This window comes from Lissotriton vulgaris, chromosome 12 (genome assembly GCF_964263255.1).
Source record: "Lissotriton vulgaris chromosome 12, aLisVul1.2, whole genome shotgun sequence".
Taxonomy (NCBI): Eukaryota; Metazoa; Chordata; class Amphibia; order Caudata; family Salamandridae; genus Lissotriton; species Lissotriton vulgaris.
Genome location: NC_141700.1, coordinates 165028827 through 165052683, shown reverse-complemented (window position 1 = coordinate 165052683; position 23857 = coordinate 165028827). Strand labels below are relative to the sequence as shown.

Sequence of the window (23857 nt, the reverse complement as noted above, 5' to 3'; positions counted from 1 at the left end):
TATCAACTGCTGATTGAACCTAGTTATAACTTGTTCTTCCTTTTCGTAGTCATTTTGTGAACTGCAGTTACGTTTAGCACGCAACAGTTCCCCGGAATACTGTTGATTAAATTTTTAGGATGACAGCTCTGAGCTAACAATAAGCTATTTCCAGCCGTCTTCTTTCTGTGTAGTTTACTACATATTGCATTGTTAACAATACTAAGTTCTAGATCTAGGAATTCAATTCTCTCATTGCTCATTTCACTGGTGAATTGTAGGTTACAATCATTTTGGTTCAAGCTTTTAACAAATTCTTCTGCCTGTATTTGGTCACCATCCCAGACACAAAATATGTTGTCAATGTACCGTGCCCAGAGGACAACATGATCTTGATAGTAATTGATTTTCCGGGCCACCTGCTCCTCCCACCAGCCGAGGTAAAGACCTGCAAAGCTGGGGGCGAAGCAGGTTCCCATTGCCGTCCCCTGGGTCTGTTTGTATAAAACTTTATTGAAAATGAAGAAGTTGTTTTTTAGACATAATGCAATCATTTCCAATATCATGTCTGTGTGCAACAGAAATGATAGTGACCTTTCTCTCAAAAAATGTCTACACCAGCCGCCTGAGGGATGCTGGTGTAGAGACTGCACACGTCCATACTTATTAGGAGATAACTTTCTTTCCATTCAATTCCTTTGATCTTTTTCAAGAAATCTCCCGTATCTCTTATATAAGCAGGTAAACCCTGTATATATATATATTAGTGCCTACTGGCGGATAACTTTGGCGCCGATTGAGGAATCTGCGTGTAATTTTCCTTATAATGGCTTCGCTCCTTCCCTGAAAGTTTTGGGGGGATTCGTCAAGCGGGGGCCGAAAGGGGGTTCCCAAAACGTGTTTTCCCCACGTTAATTTCCATAGGGACCTTTAGACACGGCTACAGCCCGAACAGCTGAATGGAATTACACCAGACTTGGCAAAATGGTAGGGCCTGGTATGCAGATGTGCCTTTGCTATGTTTGGTGAAAATCCCTCCAGTAGTTCTTGAGAAAATTGAATTTAAAATTTTTCAAATGGCTTTTTCTATGGGACCTTTAGACACAGCTACAGCCTGAACGGAATTACACCAAACTTGGCAAAATGGTAGGGACAGGTATGCAGTAGTGCCTTTTCTATATTTGGTGAAAATCCCTCCAGTAGTTGTTGAGAAAATTTAATTTGAGCAAATTATATATCTATATACGCTCACCGTACGCGTACCGTACGCGTACGTGCGCGTACCCTTACGTGCGCGAGCGAGTTTCTGATTGGCTGGCAGTCGACTGTCAACATTCCAAACTGTCCAAACCAGGAAGTGTTGGCCACCATCTTGTTTTTTCAGGAGAACTGAGGCACAAGAGAGCCCAAAACAAGAGTGGAAAACACGAAAAGGGGGCAGGATAGAGACCCCCCAACCCTCTAGCCCTTCTCAGGGGGTCCCAAAAGGACCCCCAAGGGCAAAAAAAAAAATAAAAAATCATAAAAATCGCGGTGTACGCGCACCGTACGCGTACCGTGCGCGGACCCCCGCGATTTAAAAAAAAACAAAACTTTTTTTTGCACTTGGTGGTCCTTCTGGGACCCCCTGAGAAGGGCTAGGGGGTCATGGGGTCTCAACCCTGCCCCCTTTTCGCGTTTTCCATTCTTGTTTTGTGCTCTCTTGTGCCTCACTTCTCCTGAGAAACAAGATGGCTGCTCAGGTGGTCCCAGAAGGATAATAACATATATAAACGTTATCTGCTAATAGAATTAGCATTTACAAAACCTTTGAAATTTATTGAAAAAAAATATAGGTTTCACGCCTGATATAGTTAGGAATTAGCATTTAAAAAACCTTGCAAATTCACTGAAAAAACCATAGGTTTCAAGCCTTATATAGTTAGGAATTAGCATTTAAAAAACCTTGCAAATTCACTTAAAAAACCATAGGTTTCAGGCCTTATATAGTTAGGAATTAGCATTTAAAAAACATTGCAAATTCACTTAAAATACCATAGGTTTCAGGCCTTATATAGTTAGGAATTAGCATTTTAAAAACCTTGCAAATTCACTTAAAAAACCATAGGTTTCAGGCCTTATATAGTTAGGAATTAGCATTTAAAAAACCATTGAAATTGCTCCTATATAGTTAGTTGTACTAACTATATTTCGCGCACCCGCAATCCACTGCTGATGATCTCACATATTACATCATTCATGACATGGTCAGTGACTTCCCTGATGACATCACTGAGGACATGTAAATGTAAATGTGCAGGAATTTATATAGCGCAAATCACCACTGGTTTCTAAGCGCTTGCTTAGGGAACCCGTCCTGGTATTCCCCTGTGAGATAACCCCAGCAGGGTATCCGCAAGGTGAAAGCCAGGCATCCCGCCGCGAGGGGCCGTTGTGGAGATTAAGCAAGCTATTGCCCAGAGTCGCAGAGTGTGAACCCGTGAGTTGAGTAGGCACCGGAGCGAGAATTGTCGAGTCCATGGACATTTTAGGACTCAAGACCCCGCCGAGCCGGGAATTGAACCCTGGTCCCAGGCTGACCTCTGCTTCCAGGTCTGCCTCCTCTAAACAGTGAGCCACACTTCTCCACATCTCAAACGACATCACTGATGACATCTCATTTGACATCACTGATGATACCATTCATGTGATAATACGATGCACCTCCTCACACTCTAATATAACCTTTGATACACCCAGTGTTAAATACAGACTACCATTCTTGAAACCATTGACACACCAATACCAGTTACTACATACGCAGTCACTGATCCTAGGTCTACACACACATTTGTACCGCTTTTGGCCACCATAAGTGTGGCAGGGTATGCTCAGACGTGAGTCCCTTGCTCACTTTGCCACTGGATTCAAGCAAGCCAGGCTGAAGACGGCTGGAATGCCAGAAACCGGTCCTTGGAAGCTTGTTTCCGGTCCAGGGAAGGCATGGCTTGGCGGTTCGGGCTGGACTGTTCCCATGAGGCACAGGGTCAGACTGATTTGCATATAGCCATGTCTGAACTGGGGTGGCAGAGTGGGCTAAAGAACGGTGATGGATTAAACCCAGATCTTTTGACTGGGTGTGAGTGTTTGATAGGTTCAGATGCTCCGTTCATTACCACCCCCATTTGTACCGCTGATATAAATAATGGCAACAGCCACAATGTTTTGATTTAGAAACAGTCAAATGTTTGGTACAGTTGTGCCGTGGTCTGGTGGCTCAGTGGACTAATGCGTCCACTGTAGGGACCTGTGTTCGATCTCATGGTCACAGGTTCAAATCCTGGTGGTTACACTCGGCCTTTCATCCTTCTGAGATCGATCGATAAAAGAAGTGTCATTGAGTTTGGTAACAATAAACATCTGTTATTCATCACCAAGAGACCCTTGAGCAAACGCGCACTACACAAAAATACACGTTATGTTATATTGTTGTCTAAAACCAGATAAAATTATGATCATAACACTAGTCTAATCTGGCAAGAAAAACAGTTCTTATTCAAGTAAATATTGTCTGTTGAATTTCAAGCCACCTAACCAAAAAAAGGGATAAGCCTCCAAAATAATATTTCCTTTAGAGCAATGATGTTTCCGTTGTCACCAAACCTTTCTGCCCTATTTTCTTTGGTTAGTTTTATTTGAATTGATGTATGTTAAAATTGTCTGTAGTCCTCTCGTGTGTTTTTTAAAACATTTAAGCCGTTTGCATTCATTGCCCGTCAGGATTTCGAATGCTGGATATTCTGTGTTACCCTCTATTAATTTACACTGCCCCTTTGGTAATATTTGTTTATTTAGATTGATGCTCGAAGCGACCGAACTGGTGAGGTAATATTTAAAGACAATTTCAATTCTTCGGTTGCTGGAGTGGTGGAAGGAGATTACAGAATGGATGGACACACTCAGTTGATCTGTTGCTCAATTGATGGTGAAGGTAAAAACGCCCAAATACTCACTGTATTAATGACTAAACTATTTTATAGCTGTATAGTTCTGCATTTTAAGACTAGTTTTGTGTAGTGATTCTTAGGCTTTTGACTTATGTGGACCCCTGTATAATCATTACTGGAATCTAGGGACCCCAATGAATCATTATTATAATTTGGGGTCCCCCACTGAGTCAATACTTGAAGCAGGGGGTCCTGATCTAAGCAATGTAGATGATTTGAACCGTAAAACATGACATAAAAATACAGAAACTAGCATTCATCAAAAAAATACTTCCAATTATTAAATATTTTATATAATTTATAGACAAATATAAAACATCGAAACTAACGGAACTGTTGGTGCTTTTGTAAATTCAGTCAAGTGCACCTATTGTCTACACTATACGGTATTTAGTGCACTGCTCCCACAAATCATTCTGAGGATACCAAATTAATTTTTAGACTCCATTTTTAAATTCCTTCACATTTATAGACTGTTTTAACATTTTCAGTTTTACATTTTGCATCTTTTTACTTGTGCACATTCTATTAACCTTTTAATATTACATTTTCAAAGCTGTCGCGGACCTCTGGTTGAGGACTGCTGGTTTAGTGACTTCGCTCAGTTCAATGTAGCCCTAGTCATCTTGAGGTCTTTTTGTTTTCTGAATTAAGTTGTGCTGCTTAGAAGTAAGCATTTTTGAAAATAAAAGCTACTGAGAAACTGATCAATCTATTTTATTTTAAGATGTTCTGTGCATTTTATTGGCCCAGCATGTGACCCTGTACTTTACTATAGAGGTACCTATTGATGTTTACCTAAAGACTGGTGTAGTACAAGGAGATAACATTATTAGCCATGGTGCATATCTGTCGAAAAGCACATCAACCCGTTGTTTTAAATGCAGAAGAGACTTTATCTTTGTGGTCCTAGGAAAATAGGGTGCACTACTAAGAACTTCTTTCGCTTTTTTTAATCATTGATCAATATCTGTGCTTGGTAAGTCGGATGGGTACTTGTAACTGCAGAAACATTACCTTTAGAATATCCACTCTGAATGTGAAGAATTATTCAGCAGTGCTCCCTAACATCAGTTGGTGCCATATGGCTCTGCAATGACTGTACATCCCGAGAAGTGACGGAGTCAATCAATTTATAAGTACCATTCCGTGGGTGATGTCAGTTCCTTTCTTTCTGTTACCTTCAACGCAAATTTGAGGTTTTGCTCTATTGTTGGTCTTCCAACCGTTTCCAAATTCTTTCAAAGTATGCAACACAACAATATTCCCAGCGAAAACCTCAGTATTCAAGCCATGCCAAGACAGCAGGAAGGGAATGTTGGTCACAAACTCATGGACTTAGGTAGATGCTGGTTCCTTCACGAACAGCACCAATGATGCCACTAGAAGATCTGGTCCGGACACCAATCATAGAGTCTGTCGGCCTGATCACAACTGTTGTCATGTAATGAGATCACAGAAGTGCAACTAGTTATTATTAATTCTGACTCTGACCCGAAAGGTAAATGGAACACCGTTCTCAGCAGAGGATCCATGTATTCTTTGGTTCTGACTCATCCTAGTTCAAGAGGTGCCCTATGTCCCTCAAAAGAACAAATGATGAAATTGAAGGGGAAAGATTACTTGCCCCTCACTATACTGATGTTGTGCTATATCTGGACTTACCAAACACTGGTTGGCAAGATACATACCCTGAAACTGAGCTAAATTCGCCATAAGGGCTGCCCACTGGGGAAAGTAGCTTGTTTACGGTGGTGTTTTGAAGGGCATCTGATTCACCAGAACTACAATTACCCATCATCGATACTAAATCATATGGGCTGACTGAAATCCTCCAACCAGGGTCTACTTCACCTGAGCAATGGCTACCAATTAAGGAATCCCTTACTGATGCTGGAATGGCTGTGTGGCCTGAGCCATGTTTGTCTGGCACTCAGCTGACCTTTAGCTTGGTAACGTAGAGCTACCCCTTATGCTCTGGATTTTCTAATGAAATACCAGAGAGCATGATCATCTAACCCTCTAAGGTTAACCTGGGTTCCGTTCCGGACAATCCAAGAAAGCAAAAAAGAACTGATGTATTTTTGCCCAGTCTAACACTTATAATCTAGTAATGCTGTTTAATTACTAGGCTGTCCCAGAAGATCTCAGGGTCTTGTTAGCCCAGACTGTTCAACATGGCTAGAATGCTGCAAGGTTTGTTATCCAGACAGCCCTGGACATGTATGACTGTACTGCTAGAGCCATTGGCACCATCATCATGCTTAGATTGCATGCCTGGATGAGGTCAACAAGATTTTCCGGTTGCATGTTTGCAACTCTCATGGAGGTGGTGTTTGATGGCACCAGAGTGTTTGGGTAGAAGGCTGATTCTGCACGGGAACAATTGAAAGACAGCTGCACCACTGTGCAATCCCCTGACTTATCTATGCCTGCAAAAGAATTTTCCTACCAATTGAGAAATTCTGAGGCTATTCTAAGGGGCTAGAATATAGACCACATCAAATCCAAGTCTGTTTTAGCAGCTGGCCCACTCTGTTCAAGGCCATGGACATGTTGCCTGCAGAATTTGTGCAACTCAGCAGGGACCACATTCATCCAACTCTTTCTCTCCTGTTGCAGCTGCTTTCACGCTGTTTTGTTTGACCTCCGAGAACCCATGCCTGACTGGTAGATGGCAGGAAACAATGTTCCCTGTATGGCTGGAGATCCATGATGGCAGACAAATGGCTCTTACAAATCATTCAAAAGGGTTATGCCCTACTTTTTCCTTCGACTCCTTCCCTCTTTTCCCCATTGCCGGAGCACACTTCAGAAGAGCATTGCAGAATCTCTATGCAGTAGGGCAGTCTCTCCAAAGATGTTATTGAAAAGTACCAGATTTGGAGAGAAGGATGGATTTAACTCGCTATTTTATTGTCTTGAAGGAGGACTTGAGCCTCAGGCTTTTGCATCAAGATGCTCATGCTGGCCCAGATTCTTTGGGCTCCGGAACCTGGAGACTGGATTGTGTCCCTAAGGATTCAGGATGAATGTGTTTTTCGATACAACTTTTGAGCGTCTCCACAAGTATTACCTGCAGTTCAAGGTGGGCCAAGGCCACTTTCCATTTGCATTGTTATCCCGCAGCCCTAATCCTGTCCCTCATCTGTTCACAGAAGAGATGGCAGTGGACAAGTGATGGCAGATGTCAGGGGCACATGTAGTGCATTATCTCAATGACTGTCTCCTTTAGGCGGGTTTGCCAGAGTAATCATGGACAGCCTCCAGAAGACATCCGTACTCCTGATGCCCACGGCATTCAACATCGATGCCACTTTGACCAGGCAACCCTGGTCAAAGTGGCGTTCAAGGCCTTTCCTCCACTGCGGCTTGTCAGGGTCATTTGTGATGTGATCCAAACGTTTTGGGATCAGTCCTGGGTCTTGATGGGGGTGGCTCTGAGGCTTCTTGGTCACCTGGCCTCAAGCATCCTCCTCATCTTGAACGCCAGAAGCTTCAGTGGGACCTCAAATTTCAATGGGCCCAGCATCAGGGTTGCCTCTCCGCCTCCATACAGACCTCTGAGGAGACAACACATCAACTGGTGTAGTGAGTTGTGGAAGCCAATTTCACATGCAGTAGGCCACTTTCCCTTCCCTTTTCAGGGCTTATAAATGTTGCAGATGTGTCGCTGTTGGTTTGGGGAATTTCACCTGGAGAGATAACAATCAGAGGCATTTGATCTCAAGCAGAGTGCCAGCACCATATCAACCTGCTAGAGCTTCGGGCGAACCCTCTGTTCCTGAATGCTTTTCTGTCGTCCATCATGGGGAGGATTGTGCAGCTTCTTACAGACACCACAACTGCCATATGTTACTGCAACAAGCAGGTAGGATTGAGGAACGGGATCCTGTGTCTGAAGCTGCTATACCTCTGGAGGTGGCTGGCCCAGCAGAATAGCTCCCTGATAGCCAACTACCTAGCCGGGGTCCCTGAATGCCAGAGCTGGGGAGCTGAGCAGGTGCCGTTTAGCGGAACACAAGTGGTGTCTCCGTCCCGAGGTGGCATGAGGTGTCCTCAATCAGTATGGAACACCATGGCTAGATCTATTCGCCATTGTCAAGAACACATATTGTCACCATTTCTGCTTGTTGGAATTTCGTCCAAGTGCTCATTAGCTTAGACTTTCTCCTTGGAATGTGCCTTTCCGTCCTTGTGTTCTGAGAAAGATCAGGTCAAACTGGGCCAACAACATTCTCCTCGCCTTGGACTGTGCCAAGAGAGTTTGGTACCGGATTTTCCTCCTATGAGGATTCAACTACGAGAAGACCTCGTATCTCATCAACAGGGCAGGTCTACACAACTTACACCTCCAAGTGTGGTGATTAAGTTGCAGCAACTAAGGGAATTTGAGTTGTAGACCACAGTAGGCAATGACATCTTTACAGCCACACACCCTTCCCTGTGCCTCTCTATTCTGGGGGCTGGGAACAAGAAGTTTGGAGCTTGGAGTGGTAACCTGAAGCACAGCTAAACTTTCTGATGTCCTTTTCTTTTTTATTTTGTTAGGCCAGCATGGTCTTGGGATTGGCACAGCAAAATGTTATTTGTCAGCCTGTCTGCCTTCTTGTGTTTACTTTACCAACATTATTTATATCACCATTGTTGATGTATTTTCAAAGATTTTGATGCATGTTTCCCTGCTGCAAGCGATTTTTGGTACCTCAGTGATAGCTTAATCCGGTCCTGATATTGCTTGTGTGCACACCCTTTGAGCTGATGCATAATTGTTACTTCAGGCTACTGCCTCTAAAGACCTTCCCTGCTGGCATCACACCAGTACGCTGTGTGAGTGTCAGTACATACACGCTGCTCCACTCTTTCCCAGACAAATTGGTGTTGAGAACACAAACAGCATTTCTTCTAAAAGTTGTGACACTTTTATGTTGGCTTTTCACTGATGTCAGTGTTATTTACTAAGGGTGGGCAGCAAACTGTGCTCCGCCAGCAGAATTTGCAGAGTTTAGTAATTCTGCGTTACGCTTGTTATGCGGAGTTACTAATAAATTCCGCCCCTCCGCTCCGCCGGCAGAATTCATCAGCACTGCTTGAGTGTCTTCTAATTTTAAGTCACATGTTTGTTTCCAGTGAACCAGAAACACCCAGTGTCAGTGACTGCTCTCTTCCCCTCCCACACAGTTTATTACGGGAAGACGCGAGAGGTCGCGTTTAGGCCACATGGGGTATGGGGGAGAGGGAAACTGCCAGAAGAGGAAGCAAAGCTCATCGGGCCTCTTCCATTCAATCTGTGCTCTCCTGCGTGGCTAAAAACATTTTTGGGAAAGTTCTGAGATTGGTAATATGAGCACTTCAGGGCTCACCGCAGAGGATAGAAAATGGTGCTGGGGACTAGAACCCAGGTGGTAGGAGAAGATTTAAGGGGGAGCAGAGGGCACAGTAGGCATTGAGGCAGCAGTGACCTCTTGCACCCACGTATAGCCCTCTGTACGTCCTTCCCGGCCTTCGAGAACAAATCCTGTGCACACGCATGTGTGGTTGAAAGTCCGAGTATGAGGACTAAGTTTTCTACTAATGCAGAGTAAATGCTTGAAAAAAGAAACGTGAAATGTCAAGATTCGTGTGAATAAAGTTTTATAAGTCAAACAATGGACAGTACAGAAAGGAAGTAGCCAGCCGACACGTGTTTCGTCACACCGTGAAAGAGATGTGACTCATCAGGGCTAAAAAGAACATGAAAGGAAGGAAGGAAAAGTAAAAATAAGGATGAATGACTTAATAAAGCAATTCAGCTAACGGCATGATCGTGGGGTGACGAAGCTAGAGTGGTCGTGGACACCCTATAGTGCAGAAGGAATACAAGTTGTGACAAAAAAACACCACATACAGCGAACCCTAAAATAAAGTGTGGTGCACTGTGGTAAGTGAAAGGTGTAGGACGGGCCGAGCCATGTAGTTAAAGGAGCTGCTGTTTCGAATTCCATGTGGCAGATCTCAGGATATCTAAGAGCAGAAAAAAAGGGAGGAGCAAAACTAGACAATCAAGAGTACTGTGGAGTACTGAACGCACAAAATAACAGGTGCAGCTCTGGAAATAGATATGAGGAACTTGTAGACTTTCGTTAACCTGGAGGGGGGGAAAGGTGAGAGAAAAGAACCAAGTGGCGGTGGATGAGGATGGGCCCGTCATAGGTGAGTTTGCAGTGACACACATGAAGAGAGTGCAAAGTGAAGCATATTCAAATATACAACAGAGAAACGGTTTGAAGCTAGGACCGGGCGGAGTGAATACATAACACAGATTGGTACAAAATGGACGATGAATGTAACTGTGATTAGTAGACATTAGACAAAGTAATAGCACGGTATACACCTGGTAGGGAGAAAAAACAAATGCTGGGAATATTGCTACAATGAGATTCACATATTAACACACACATGAAATCAGCAAATGTACGCACTAAGTGCGGACCTGTATGGGGGAAAGGAGGCAAAGTACGGACCTGTATGGAATAAAAGAAAACCTGGTTCATCGCGTTGGCGTGTGGACAGTGGCGAATATACTGTGTGGGTGTATTGTTCTTGCTCGGTACCTCTTGACTCGATAAAGCTTTCCATCTCGAATCGGTCGTCGACGCGGGCCGTTGGGCCTTTTCAAAGCCACGTGGGCCTGCTGTCGATGGAAAGGAGCCAGTTCAAAAGATGCCACTCAAAGTTCCCGCATACTGACAAGCATTCAGTATGCAACAAGTGCCTTTCTCCAGGCCATAAGGAAGAAACCTGCCCAGCCTGCGCCCAGTTTCGGTCGAAGCAAACCATACGGAATCGACGGGCCGCTAGGCAAGAGATGCAGCGACAGGCACCGGAACCGGACAACATCTTCGATGATGACCAAGAACTTCTAGAAGCTCCAGATTCGGAACTAGAGATCGTCACCGTCGAGGACTACTCGGACTCCGGTGCCGAGATCCCAACGGGGCAAATCGTGAGTACACTGCCCCCGATTACCCCGTTACCGAAGGCTCCGGTCGAGGCATCGCCAAAAGGCCTTAGCCAAGATCCAAAGAAACATTTGCCAGCTCCGCCATCCGGCTCTGCTCCGAAACCGAAACCGAAACCTGAGCCTTCAGAGACCTCAGGGCCAAGTACCGGAATCCCAAAGAAAGTTCCAGAGCCTAAAAAGGTCGTCGACCCGAAGAAAACTGTACAGCATAAAGGCGTCAACCCAAATAAAACCGTCGACCCGAAGAAGGCCGTGCAGCCTAAAGGCGTCGACCCGAAGAAAACCTTCGACCCGAAAAAGGCCGTCGAGCCGAAGGGCGCCAACCCCAAACAGACCGGTGAGCCCAAAAAGGACACCAAGCCGAAGGGCGCCGACACAAAAAAAGACGTCGACCCAAAAAAGCCGGCTGTGCCAAAAGTCGCTGAACCAAAGAAGGTCGCGGACGGAAAGGGTGCTGTATCGAAGCCTATAATCCGGCCAGAGAAGGCTATCGACCCAAAGACAAGTGCTCCCCGAAAACACCAGTCGATCTTAAAAAGACTATCGACTCGGCAAAGGACAGTCAACCAAAAAAGCTTGTTGAGCATAAGAAATGTGTCGAACCAAAAGACCCGGTCGACCCAAAAACACTCGCCGACCCGAAAAAAGGGCCCGAGACGAAGAAAAGCACTAAGGCACCAAAAGTCGTCGAAGCAGAAGGTGTTATCAACCCAAAAAGGTCACAACCAAGAACAGTGGAGGAAGAACTCTTCCATCCTGATCCAGCAGACGATCAGGCAGACTGGTAAAGTCACAATCCTGCACAGGAGGAAGAGGCCACTGGACACTGACTCTCATTCCCCTATTCCACTAAAAAAGAAGGACTTTGGGACTTCTCCATCTAGACCCTTCATTCCATTCTATCCCATTATGCCTACTACTCCTTTTGCTCCTTACTCTCCTTCTCACTATGGGGACAATGAGGGGAACACAGGGGAGGATCCTCAGCCTGATTATGATTATCCACAGGATCCTGAGCCACAAAATGAACCATGGGAGGAGCCAACTGACCCTTATAACACCCATCACATCCCTGATGTCTCCTCTTATCCAACTAAGCCTTCACCTACTGATGACACTATTGTCTTCAACCAATTTATAGACAGGGCAGCGCAGTACCACAATATAGATATGCATAATGACCCTGTAGAGGAAGACTTCATATTTGACACCTTCCCTACTTCAGAAAAAAGTGTCAGAACACTTCCTATGCTAAAGGAAGTGTTAAAACACGCACCTGACATATTTAAAGATACAGCCAGGGCACGGGTAATCAATCCCAGGATTGAGAAAAAGTATAGAGCAGCCCCTACAGACCCTACCTACATCAGAGGGCAGTTACCATTAGACTCACTAGTGGTGGCTAACGCACGCAAAAGGGCCAACTCACCGACAACGGGGGAAGCCCCTCCCCCGATAAGGAATCAAAGATACTAGAAGCCTCAGGTAAAAGGGTAGCAGCACAGGCCTCCAATTCATGGAGGATTGCCAATACACAAGCTCTGCTAGCTCGTTACGACAGGGCACACTATGACCAGCTTGAAAGCTTAATGCAACACCTACCTGAGCCTTTTAAAGCCCAAGCTGATTACCTCATACAGGAGGGAAAGTTAATTACAAACGCCTCCATCAAATGTGCGCTTGATGCAGCAGACACCGCAGCCAGTTCTATTAACACTAATGTTTTACTAAGGCGACATCCATGGCTGCGTATTTCGGGCTTTAAGAACGAGGTGCTGTCGACCATTCTTAATCAGCCAGTCAATCAAGACTTCCTTTTTGGCCCTACTGTCGGCACCATTTTAGATAAAATGAAGAAAGACACAGAAACTGCAAAGTCAATGGGAGCATTGCAGTTTCAGCAATACAGAAGTTCCTTTCGACGCTCCTCATACAGGGCAGCTACACGAGGCAATACTTCCCAAACGTCATCATCATACAAAGGCAACACACAAAGTTCCTTTAACAAAAACTCCAACAGAGGAGGTTATAGGGGAAACAATAATAAGGGAAGAGGACATGGAGGCAATAACACCAGAGCCTCCACTGCCACAAAACAGTGACTTCATCACGCTACCTCCAGACCACCTAACACCGGTCGGAGGCAGACTCCAACAATTCCTACCTGTCTGGAACGCAATTACCACAGACAGGTGGGTGAGACAAATTATCCAGTATGGTTATTGCCTGGAACTCACTTCTACCCCACCAAACATACCACCCAGACACCGTCCTATGTCTAAAGAACACATCACCCTGCTACAACAAGAGTTGAAATGCATGCTGGCAAAGGGGGCCATAGAGCCTTTCCCTTTCCAACATCAAGGGACAGGAGTATACTCCCTATACTTCCTTATTCCCAAGAAGGACGGTTCCCTCAGACCAATATTGGACCTCAGACCTCTAAATCAATACATACTGTCGGAGCACTTCCATATGATCACACTACAACAAGTGCTCCCATTACTACAGCAAGGAGACTTCCTAGCAACATTGGACCTCAAGGACGCGTATTTTCACATACCCATCCATCCAGCTCACAGAAAATATCTCAGGTTCACAATAGAAGGTCAACACCACCAATTCAAGGTCTTGCCCTTCTGGGTAACCACAGCTCCAAGAGTGTTTACAAAATGCTTAGCGACAGTAGCAGCACATCTCAGGAGGCAACACATCCATGTGTTCCCGTATCTGTACGATTGGCTAATACAAGCAAAATCGTACCAACAGTGTGCAGAAGACACGTCCCAAACCCTTCAGCTGCTACACTGCCTAGGTTTCTCGATAAGCTACCCAAAATCACATCTGCAACCATCCCACATACAACAATATCTGGGAGCAACTATAGATACCTCAGTGGCAAAGGCATACCCAAAGTCAGCGAGGATAGCCAGCATGCAGATGCTCATTCGCAAATTTCTGCCACAACACTCTCTGCCAGTTCGAGTCTACATGCAGCTCATAGGCATGATGGCCTCCTGCATATTCATAGTCCCCAATGCCAGACTTCAAATGCGTCCATTGCAAGAATGCCTGGCACGGCAATGGAACCAGGCTCAAGGACAACTAAAAGACCTAGTGTTGGTAGACAGTCGCGCTCACAACTCTCTGCAGTGGTGGAACCCACAAAACCTTTCCAAGGGGCGATTGTTCCAAGAGCCGGTTCCACAACTAGTACTAACAGCGGACGCATCACTGACAGACTGGGGAGCCCACCTCCTTCACTACACAGTACAAGGGCTCTGGACAACCAAACAAAAGAAACTGCATATAAACCAACTAGAGTTGCTAGCGATATTCCTAACCCTGAAAGCATTCCAGAAATACTTGTACAGCAAGACTGTGTTGATCCGGACGGACAACATGACCACAATGTACTATATTCAGAAACGGGGAGGAACACACTCTCCACAGCTGTCCCACTTGGCACAGAGCATATGGAAGTGGGCAATTCCAAAAGACATCTTTCTCCTAGCAGAACACCTTCCAGGGAAAGACAATCAGATAGCAGACCTGCTCAGCAGGCACAGCCAACAACTACACGAATGGGAGATTCACCCCCAAGTTCTCCAGCCATTCTTCAAAGAGTGGGATCACCCATAAATAGACCTGTTTGCCACAAAAGAAAACTCGAAATGCCAGTACTTTGCCGCCAGGTTCCCACATCTGTTGTCACAGGGCAATGCGATATGGATGAACTGGTCAGGCAGATTTGCGTACGCTTTTCCCCCAGCACCGCTGATTCCGCTGGTGGCACGCAAATTGCGGCAACATTTACTCACGCTAATTCTAGTTGCTCCCACATGGGCGAGACAACCATGGTACACAACGTTCCTGGAGCTTTCAGTAGTTCCTCATCAAAGGCTGTGCCTCGCACCCCATCTCCTAACTCAGAACCATGGAGAAATCAGGCACTCAGATCCCAATCAGATGAACCTAGCGATCTGGTTCCTGAAGTCTTGGAGTTCGGATACCTTAACTTGCCTCCTGATTGCATGAACATTATCAAGGAGGCAAGATGGCCAACTACTAGAGCATGCTATGCAGCTAAATGGAAAAGATTTGTTATTTACTGCAACAATAACCAAATCAACCCATTAGATGCTTCCATACAAAACATTATATGTTACCTGCTGCATCTTCAAAGATGCAACTTAGCATACTCTTCAATAAGACTACACCTAGCTGCTATAGCAGCATACCTTCAGAACAGGCAACACCTTTCACTGTTTAGAGTACCAGCAATCAAGGCTTTTATGGAGGGTCTTAAAAGGGTGATCCCTCCAAGACACCCTCCTTCCCCAATCTGGAATCTAAATATAGTACTTACCAGACTTATGGGACCTCCTGTCGAACCTCTACACTCATGTGAACTGCAATTCGTAACGTGGAAGGTGGCTTTCTTGATTGCCATTACCTCACTCAGGCGAGTTAGCGAATTACTAGCACTAGCAATTCAAGAACCTTTCATGCAAGTACATGCTAAAAGGGTAGTTCTTAGAACAAACCCTAAGTTTATGCCAAAATTCATATCAAATTTCCATATTAATCAATCGATAGAACTGCCAGTGTTCTTTCAAAATCCACAGTCAGTAGCCGAAAGAGCCCTACACACACTAGATGTAAAGAGAGCTCTGCTTTACTATGTGGACAGAACGAAATCATTTAGAAAGACAAAGCAATTAATTGTTGCTTTTTCACCACAACATAAAGGGAATCCAATATCAAAGTCAGGAATAGCCAGATGGATAGTTAAATGCATTCAAATATGCTATCAAAAAGCCAAACGCACTTTAACCGTCCCCCCAAGAGCACACTCTACAAGAAAAATGGGGGCATCCATGGCTTTCCTAGGGAATATTCCTCTTGAAGACATATGTAAGGCAGCCACATGGACTACCATACACACTTTCACAAAACACTACTGTGTAGACGTGCAAGCAAAGCAGCAAGCTGCTGTAGGCCAAGCTGTCCTAAAAACTCTTTTTCAAACTGCTGCAGCTGGCACAGGTAACCACCGCTAGAGGAGATACTGCTATACACAGATATGAATTCAGCAGCCCACATGCTTCGAACGGAATATGCTACTTACCAGTATGCATGTGTTCTTGGCATTTAGGGCTGCTGTCATTCATATTGCCCGCCCTCCTCCCCGGTGCCTGTCGCAGCTGCAGCATTATCTTTTGCATGACAATCTCTTACTTTACTATCTCCATCTCTGCCACAATGGCGAAAAACAATCTGAGGATGCAGAAGATGCCCATCCGCAATGTAGTCCAGGGGAGGAGTCACCTATCTTGTGATACTTCAAAGACTCTTCCAGGACAACAAAGTGCAATCATCCGGACCCAACACTAGGCGGCGATCTATGCACAGATATGAATGTCAGCAGCCCTACATGCCAAGAACAGATGCATACTGGTAAGTAGCATATTCCTTACCTCGGGCTGACCCCAGAGGTTCAAGTGACATTCAAGTTCTCAGACGTAGACATTGCTCATCTTTAGAAAGTCTGCCATCAACATTGTCATTAGATTTTTTTTACCAAAACATTTCCACTTCAAAAGGCTTTCACTTAAAGGACAATGAAGAAAAAGCAATGTAAACAAAGTATTCATAGGGGGCGGACTCCACGGGATATCACAGGGTTTTAATGTAACTCCAAGGAATTCCGCGTAGTAAAACTCTGCGAGTTCCGCCCTTCCCTTTTCTTTACTCTGCCTAATGCCTTGAGAGACTCTGTTGCCTTGACCCCAAGAGAGCACTAAGCTTTTAACATTGACTACACAAAGGAATATCGGGTGAAAGATTAGCTCTTTGTGGGACTTTCGAGTGCCACAAAGGGCAAGGTTGTGCAAAAGAGAATCATGTCAAGGTGAATAATCCACTGCTTCAGAATCGGCTTTACACTGGCCAAGAAGCTACCCTCTTATGATCTAAAGGCCCAATCCGCCTTGGCAATGACTGCTGCAACAGTGTTGGCAAGGGGGGTGCTGGGTCTAGTTGCCTGCCAGGCTGAAACTTGGGCATCAGTGCATACATTTAGAAACCCTATTGCCTTGACGGCCCAGGTCCGGCAGGAGGATCACCTTACCCACTCCTTCTGCAGGAATTTCTGGATTGAGTCCTCCCCCACCTCCCCCCACCCCTTTCCCCTCTTGGAGCTACTTCTGTACTGTATATACTTTTTTATTTTTATTTATTTATTGGCATTTCAAAAAAGAAACAAGAAAAAACAAAGCACAAGCACAGACATTATTAGCATGAATCAGTGACAATGCAGTATATACACATCAGTCAGGTAGAATGACAGCATTTCCGAAACAATCATTAGTACTTACACACAATATAAGCACATCCACACTTTGCACACCCAGGCGTAGACCACCGGGGGGATACCCATCGAAGTCCCAAAACCAGTCGAGGGTCCCCTTGACCAGTCCAACATAGAAAACCACCTACTCTCCAGCGTGAGGGAGTGAATCTACCTGCGCCCTCCCCTCCATCACAGCCGTGTCAGTCTCATGTGTACTTGAGATGTCGCATTCGGGCCTTTTCTCCAGAAACAGTGCCCAGAAGTTCTTGGGCCTATTGCGGGGGGTAGTAAGTCATTATATAATTCAGTTTGTGTACAGCAGTAAAGCATTGCTTTAGTCCACTGGGAAAGCGTCTGTACAGGACCACGCATCCAAGAGAGTGCCACGCACCTCTTGGCCACTAGAAAGGCCATATTCACTAGTCGTCTATGTTCTGTCTTAATGGTCTTAGAGTACCCCAGAATAGCTAGCAGGAGAGTTGGGAGTAGTGAAAGTGCCGTAAGTCTATTCACTTCCTCATAAACTGTGCACCAAAAGGCAGAAATTCCCGGGCAGGACTAGGCCACATGCAAAAAATCAGCCAGCTGCACTCCGCATCTCTCACAGCGAGGGCTCTCCCGAAGTCCGTATCGATAGAGCCGTTCTGGGGTGTAATAAACCCTGTTTAAAAATGTTAAATGCAGCAGCCGTTGGCGACCGTTGAGTGATATCTTTTTGGTATTAGTACAACAGTATTGTCACGTTTCCTCTGGTAGGTCCACCGCCAGGTCGGTCTGCCATGCCAAGCGAGGCTTAGTGTAGTCCGTCGTTCTCTCAGAGAGAGCGACTCGATACAGATTCGTTATTAACTTGGTTGAGGTCTTGGCATTAATGATATAATCATATGTGGTGATCACCGGGGTTTCCGCCATGTCCTACCCCAGCAGGTCTTTAAGAGCGTGTCGGACCCTGTGAAATTGAAAGCGTGGAAGGAGGGAGCGAGTGGCGTCCTCAGACTCCAGTTCGTCCCAGGTGCGAGCCCTACCATCCAAGAATAAGTCTCCCATGTGATTTATGTCTAGAGGGGCCAGCGCTGCCAACACCCCTTTATCCCTACAGGGGGGAAGCCACGAACACCAGGCGAGGGGGGGCCTTCAGGGCGTATAGAAGCGTGCAGGCCTGCGCATCCATCATGTGGAGCCAGGCGTGAGTAACAGGGTTCAGGGAGTCAAGAAAGCCCGTCCGGCGGTCACGAGGGCAAGACATCAGGGCAGGAAGAGGGACCGGGGCATCGTCGATCGATTCTATACGTATGTGCGGGATATCCGCAGGGCCGTGTATCCAGTGGTACGCATGTGCGCTTTGCGCGGCTCGATAGTAGAGCTCCAGGTCTGGAGCATTCAGGCCACCCTCCGCATATGGACGGGGGTGGATTTTCCACGCAACTCTGGGTTGCTTGCCAGCCCATGCCAGTCGGATTATAAGTGAATGTAGTTGTTGAAAGAACAGGCTAGATAGGACCATGGGTATGTTACTGAACAGAAACAGGAAACGAGAAAGCACTATCATTTTCATGAGGGAAATGCGCCCCATCAAGGATAAAGGCAGGCCATCCACTTGGTAATATCATCTTCCAGCTTGGAGACAGCCACCCCGTAGTTCTCCCTGAGAACCACTTCCGAATCTGTATGTAGCCGGATCCCCAAATAACGACCGCATCTGTGGTCCACTGTATGGGGTATTCCGGTTCGAATCTCTTAGTGGCAGGTGTGAGCTGGAGCATGAGTGATTTGCTCCAGTTCACGTGAATACCCGAAAAGGAGCTGAAAAAGACCACTTAGCGTAGCACCACCGGTAGGTTCACCTCCGGGGCGCGGACATATAATAATGTGTTGTCTGCATATGTGGACACAATCAAATTGTTTGTGGGGAACCATATACCCCGATGTCCATGATATTCACATAGAGTGCACGCAAGACGTTCTGCCACTAGCGCGTTGAGTATAGGGGAAAGGGGGCATCCCTGCCTCGTGCCGCGACCGATACTGATGGGGTCCGTGGTAAGTGACCCAATACGAACGCGGGCCATAGGAGATGCATAGAGTGTGTTCAGGAGTTGGAGGAAGAGATCCCCCACCCCCATGCGACTCAGAACTTGTCTCAGGAAAGGCCACGACTGGGGACGAAGCCCGCCTGCTCAGGAGCGACCAGAGAGTCGACCAGAGGGCTGAGGCGGTTAGCGATTATTTTTGCTAATATCTTTGTGGCGACATTTAATAACGGTAGCGGGCGGTACGAAGAACAGTCCCCCGGGGGTTTCCCAGGTTTGAGGTTCGCTATAAGTATCGCTTCTCGCATCGTGGGGGGCATTTCACCTGACTCTGCCATGGTCTCAAAGAGTGTCAATAGGCGAGAGATCAGTAGGTCGGAATATCTCTTGTAAAACGACACAGTCAATCCATCACTACCCGGCGCACTCCCGACCCTCATAGCCGATAGGGCCAGAGCAATTTCCTCACGCTCGAAGGGTCGCACTAGGAATCCACGATGCAAATTACACAGCCAGGGCAGTTCAATGTGAGTCAGGTAGTCAAGAATACGTTCCTCCGTGATAGGACCTCTAGAGGCATATAGAGATGTATAATACTCTCGGAAACAGTCCGCGACCTGCTCATCGGATAGGGGCTCGTCTGTCAGAGGAGATCGCATGCCGGGAATTGCTGCACGACTCCTACGCTGTTTGGTCAGCTGTGCCAAAACCGACCCGGGGCGCTCTCCCTCCTCGTAGGATCGTGCGGTGGCATACTTTCCCAGATGCTTCATCTCGGAGTCAGCCTCCTCATGGTACTCGCGCAATGTTTGGGAGAGTTCCTGAATTAGGTCTTCGCTATCATACCGTAGGCGTCGGGCCTCAATGTCCTTAAGCCTTTTCTCCAGAAGCGTCAAACGCCCCCGGATGGATTTAAGGATCCCCGCGTGTTTGGAGTTGGCGACTCCCCGGATATACGCCTTAAATGCCTCCCACACCGTCAAGGACGAGTCGACAGAGCCTACATTGGTGTCAAAAAATTCCTCAATGGACGTGGCTAGCTCTTCCCTGAAGGCGTCGTCCAGCAAGGAGTAAGGAGGGAAGCGCCAAGCAAATGGCGGGATACGTTTCGCCGGCACGGTAAATGTGATAAGGACAGGGGAGTGGTCCGAGAAATTGCGCGAAAGGATCGTACATGCCCGCACCAGGGAAAGCAGGTGGGAAGTGGTCAACCAGTAGTCGATCCGAGTATCAATGTCGTGTGGTGCCGAGTAGTGTGTGTATCCCCCCCGAGTCGGGTGTCGAGATCTCCATATATCCTGCAACTCCAGTTGCGTCATCTGCACTTCTAGCACTCTGGCGGAGGCCGAGGGGTGGCGATCAGGACCGTCTGATCTATCCAGTGAGGGCTGTCTTGTCATATTAAAGTCGCCCCCCCCATAGGAAGTGTCCACCACAGTGTTCTCTGACCCTAGCAGCAAGACCAGTGTAAAAAGCGGGGTGGTCGTAGTTAGGTCCATAAGTGTTCACTATATAGAACTCCATACCCTTCCCAGTGCATTTGGGGATTGTGTACCGACCCTCACTGTCTGTTACTATTGGGGTAAATTTCAGTGATGCCTTTGGGTTAACCCACATCAAAACTCCCCTAGCGTGTGAAGTAAATCCCGCAGCATGTACATTATTCAAGAAAACTCTGTAGAGCAGTGTTGGGCTGTCCGGACGTCGGTGGGTCTCTTGTAGCAATGCTACATCAATTCCATGTCTCAAGAAATAGTGTAGGACTCGCCTAACTTTACGGTGGTCATTAAGACCCCTAATATTCCACATAAGTAATGTAATAGTATCTAAAGTGGTACTCGGTTGTGTCATCCCGGGAATAGCAGTTAAAGGTGTCAGTGCAGTGTAGCTCTCGCATGTGCCAGCCATGCATGCCGTACAGTGTCTGTGCAAAAAAGTCCATAAAATACACCTCCCCCCCCCTCCCACGCCTTCCCTGCCCCAACTAGGCCGCGAACACCCCCATCCCTTCAAAACCCCACACTCCTCCCGCCCCATCCCCCTAAATCTCAAACCTAGAACCAAGAAACGCCCCCCCCCCCTTTTTTAGAGTAAAGTGGAATTCACGCGGTGACGAAGGTAGCCAGCAGAAAAATCACAATACTGTGCTATGTCATGTGACCGCCCACCCCTCCTCGTCCCATATCAAGTATATTTAGCGTGTAACCACAACCTGTATACATGTACCCCAAAATCGTGTCAGCACTGAGCGCACTTCCATGGGACCATACAGTCTGCGGTGCCAGCCGTACCTTCAGCAACAGGGCACCTCCGCACCCAAATACCCATAAGTAATGTATGTGTGCTCTGTACCATTTCACCGCTCCACTGTGTATCCTCACATGCGAATTCCGTAACTTCTGGACCGTGACCCAGCATGCTGCAAATCGAGTTGAATCTCACCACTTCCATCCCCCCACCCTCCCCATTCCCTCATCTTTAAGCCTGTTGCGGGCAACCCATATTATAATACAAACAAGGGCCATATCATATCACTCACTCTTTGTAACTCCCGCCCCGGGACTCACAACAGGCAGAATCCGCACTCAACAGCCCATCGCTAGGTATCCTAGTTAGTCCTGTTCATCCAGGGGACCTCCCGCTGCTCCATCTTGTTGCTCTCTGTGCGGGGAGGGCCGCGCGTTTTTACGCCATTCTTTGAGGGCTCTCTGGAGAGCCTTGGGATCAGTGAAAATCATGGACTTCCCCTGTCTGTTGACCCGCAGCTTCGCGGGGTACAGCATTGCATAGTCGGTGCCCATCTCTCGGAGCTGTCTTTTCATTGGCACAAACTGCCTCCTTGCGTCCTGGACTTTAGCTGTAAAATCCGGGAATAATGAGAGCACCGACCCCTCGTATTGTAGAGGCTGTTTCTCTCTGGCGAGCTTCAGCGCCACATCGCGGTCCCTGTAATTTAATAACTTAGCAATTATAGGCCTCGGAGGCGCCCCAGGTTTCGGCCGCGGGCCCAGAGATCGATGGGCCCTCTCAACCACAAACATTCCAGAGAAGGCAGTGTCTCCCAGAAGTTTCTTCAGTAGGTTTTCCACAAATACCTCCATATTCCCGGTTTGTGTTGTTTCCGGAAGGCCTGTAATACGGAGGTTACATCTCCGAGAACGTGCCTCCAAGTCCTCCGTCTTGCCCTGCAACATCTGGATCACTCTGCCCAGCTGTTTGTGTTCCGAGTCCAGGGATGTATGAGCCTCCTTCACTTCCGTTAGGCGGCGTTCCGACATGTCTATCCGCTCCGCCTGTTTGTCGAGCCTCTCTGCTGTGCGGTCCATCCGATAGGTGAGTGCGTCCATCTTGGAGCCCAAGGAAGCGATCCCCCCCTGCAGACCCTTCTCCATGGCGAGCAAAAGGCTATGAATATCTTGTTGCGAAGGTTCTTCTGTAGTTTCCGACTCTCCAGGACCACCCCCTAATGTCGACTCGCCAGTCTTGGATCTCTTCGGGTCGAATGTCAGCTTGGGTTGGTTCCTGTCCGTTCGCCCCATCGTTGCGTTTCTGTGGGTACCCCTATCGCAGGGGGTGCAGACAGGGTCTTAGTGGCCAAACGCCGGGGATCATAGCCACTCCCACCTCTTGGCTAGGGCTCCCACGGAAATGTGGCGAGACCCAATGGCGACGGCAGCGTCGTAACGTGCCCTGTCTCTCCGGTGGACCTGTAGCTGTGCAGGTCACCTGGGTGGCGAACAGAGCCGCCACTCCCACAATCTGATTAAGGCAACAGTGGTCCCTTACAAACATTAATATGAAAACAATGAATATAGTCGCAGTCATTTCCATATTGCAAATGACATACCCAGCCAGGCAGAGGTCTAGTATTTACTTTTCAACCAATGTTAGACAGAATTCACAAACAATATACAAGGCAGGGCACAAGCCTGTACCCAGCTTATCACATAATAAGACATCAGGGAAGAGGGACAAGTGAAGGGAAACATACAAAAGGGCTTAAAGGCAAAAGCTTAGCGTTCTGTTAACTTGTTAATTGCACAGTTGTAGGACAGAACAATACTGGCAACTATACACATTTAAAGGACATATAGATTTTTCTTGTGTTTAAGGTGCACATAGTTGTTGACGGCGTTTTGATCCGTTTACCACATTTTACGGATCATCATCAGGACATAAAATGAATGCCTAATAGTAAATAGCCTCATTTGCCTAAGGGAAGGAAAATACCAGAAAGACAAAAGTAAGGAAAGTACTGCATGTAAGGTCAGACATAGCGAGAAACATTGGTGGGCATGCACTCTGTGCGTAAAACCTTAGAGTGCAGCTGGGCTGATACAGGGTGCTAGGTGTAGGATGCCTAAAGAGGAAAAGCACGGACGGTGCAAGTGATGATCGTGAGAGATACATTCACCGCAATTGAGAAAGACAGGGTGGGTGATGGGAGATACATTCGGCGCAAGTGGGAAAAGGAATTAAATTAAAACAGGCTGACAAGATGGAT

General features: G+C 46.8%; 1 protein-coding gene across 1 annotated transcript in view; it reads left to right on the top strand.

Annotated features, from left to right (window-relative positions):
• BBS2 (Bardet-Biedl syndrome 2) overlaps positions 1-23857 on the top strand; it is a 317210-nt gene that overhangs the window by 153004 nt on the left and 140349 nt on the right. Inside the window, exon 10 of the mRNA XM_086947694.1 lies at positions 3814-3949. Within this exon, the coding sequence (XP_086803820.1) occupies positions 3814-3949 (136 nt within the window). The remainder of the gene's footprint in view (positions 1-3813; positions 3950-23857) is intronic.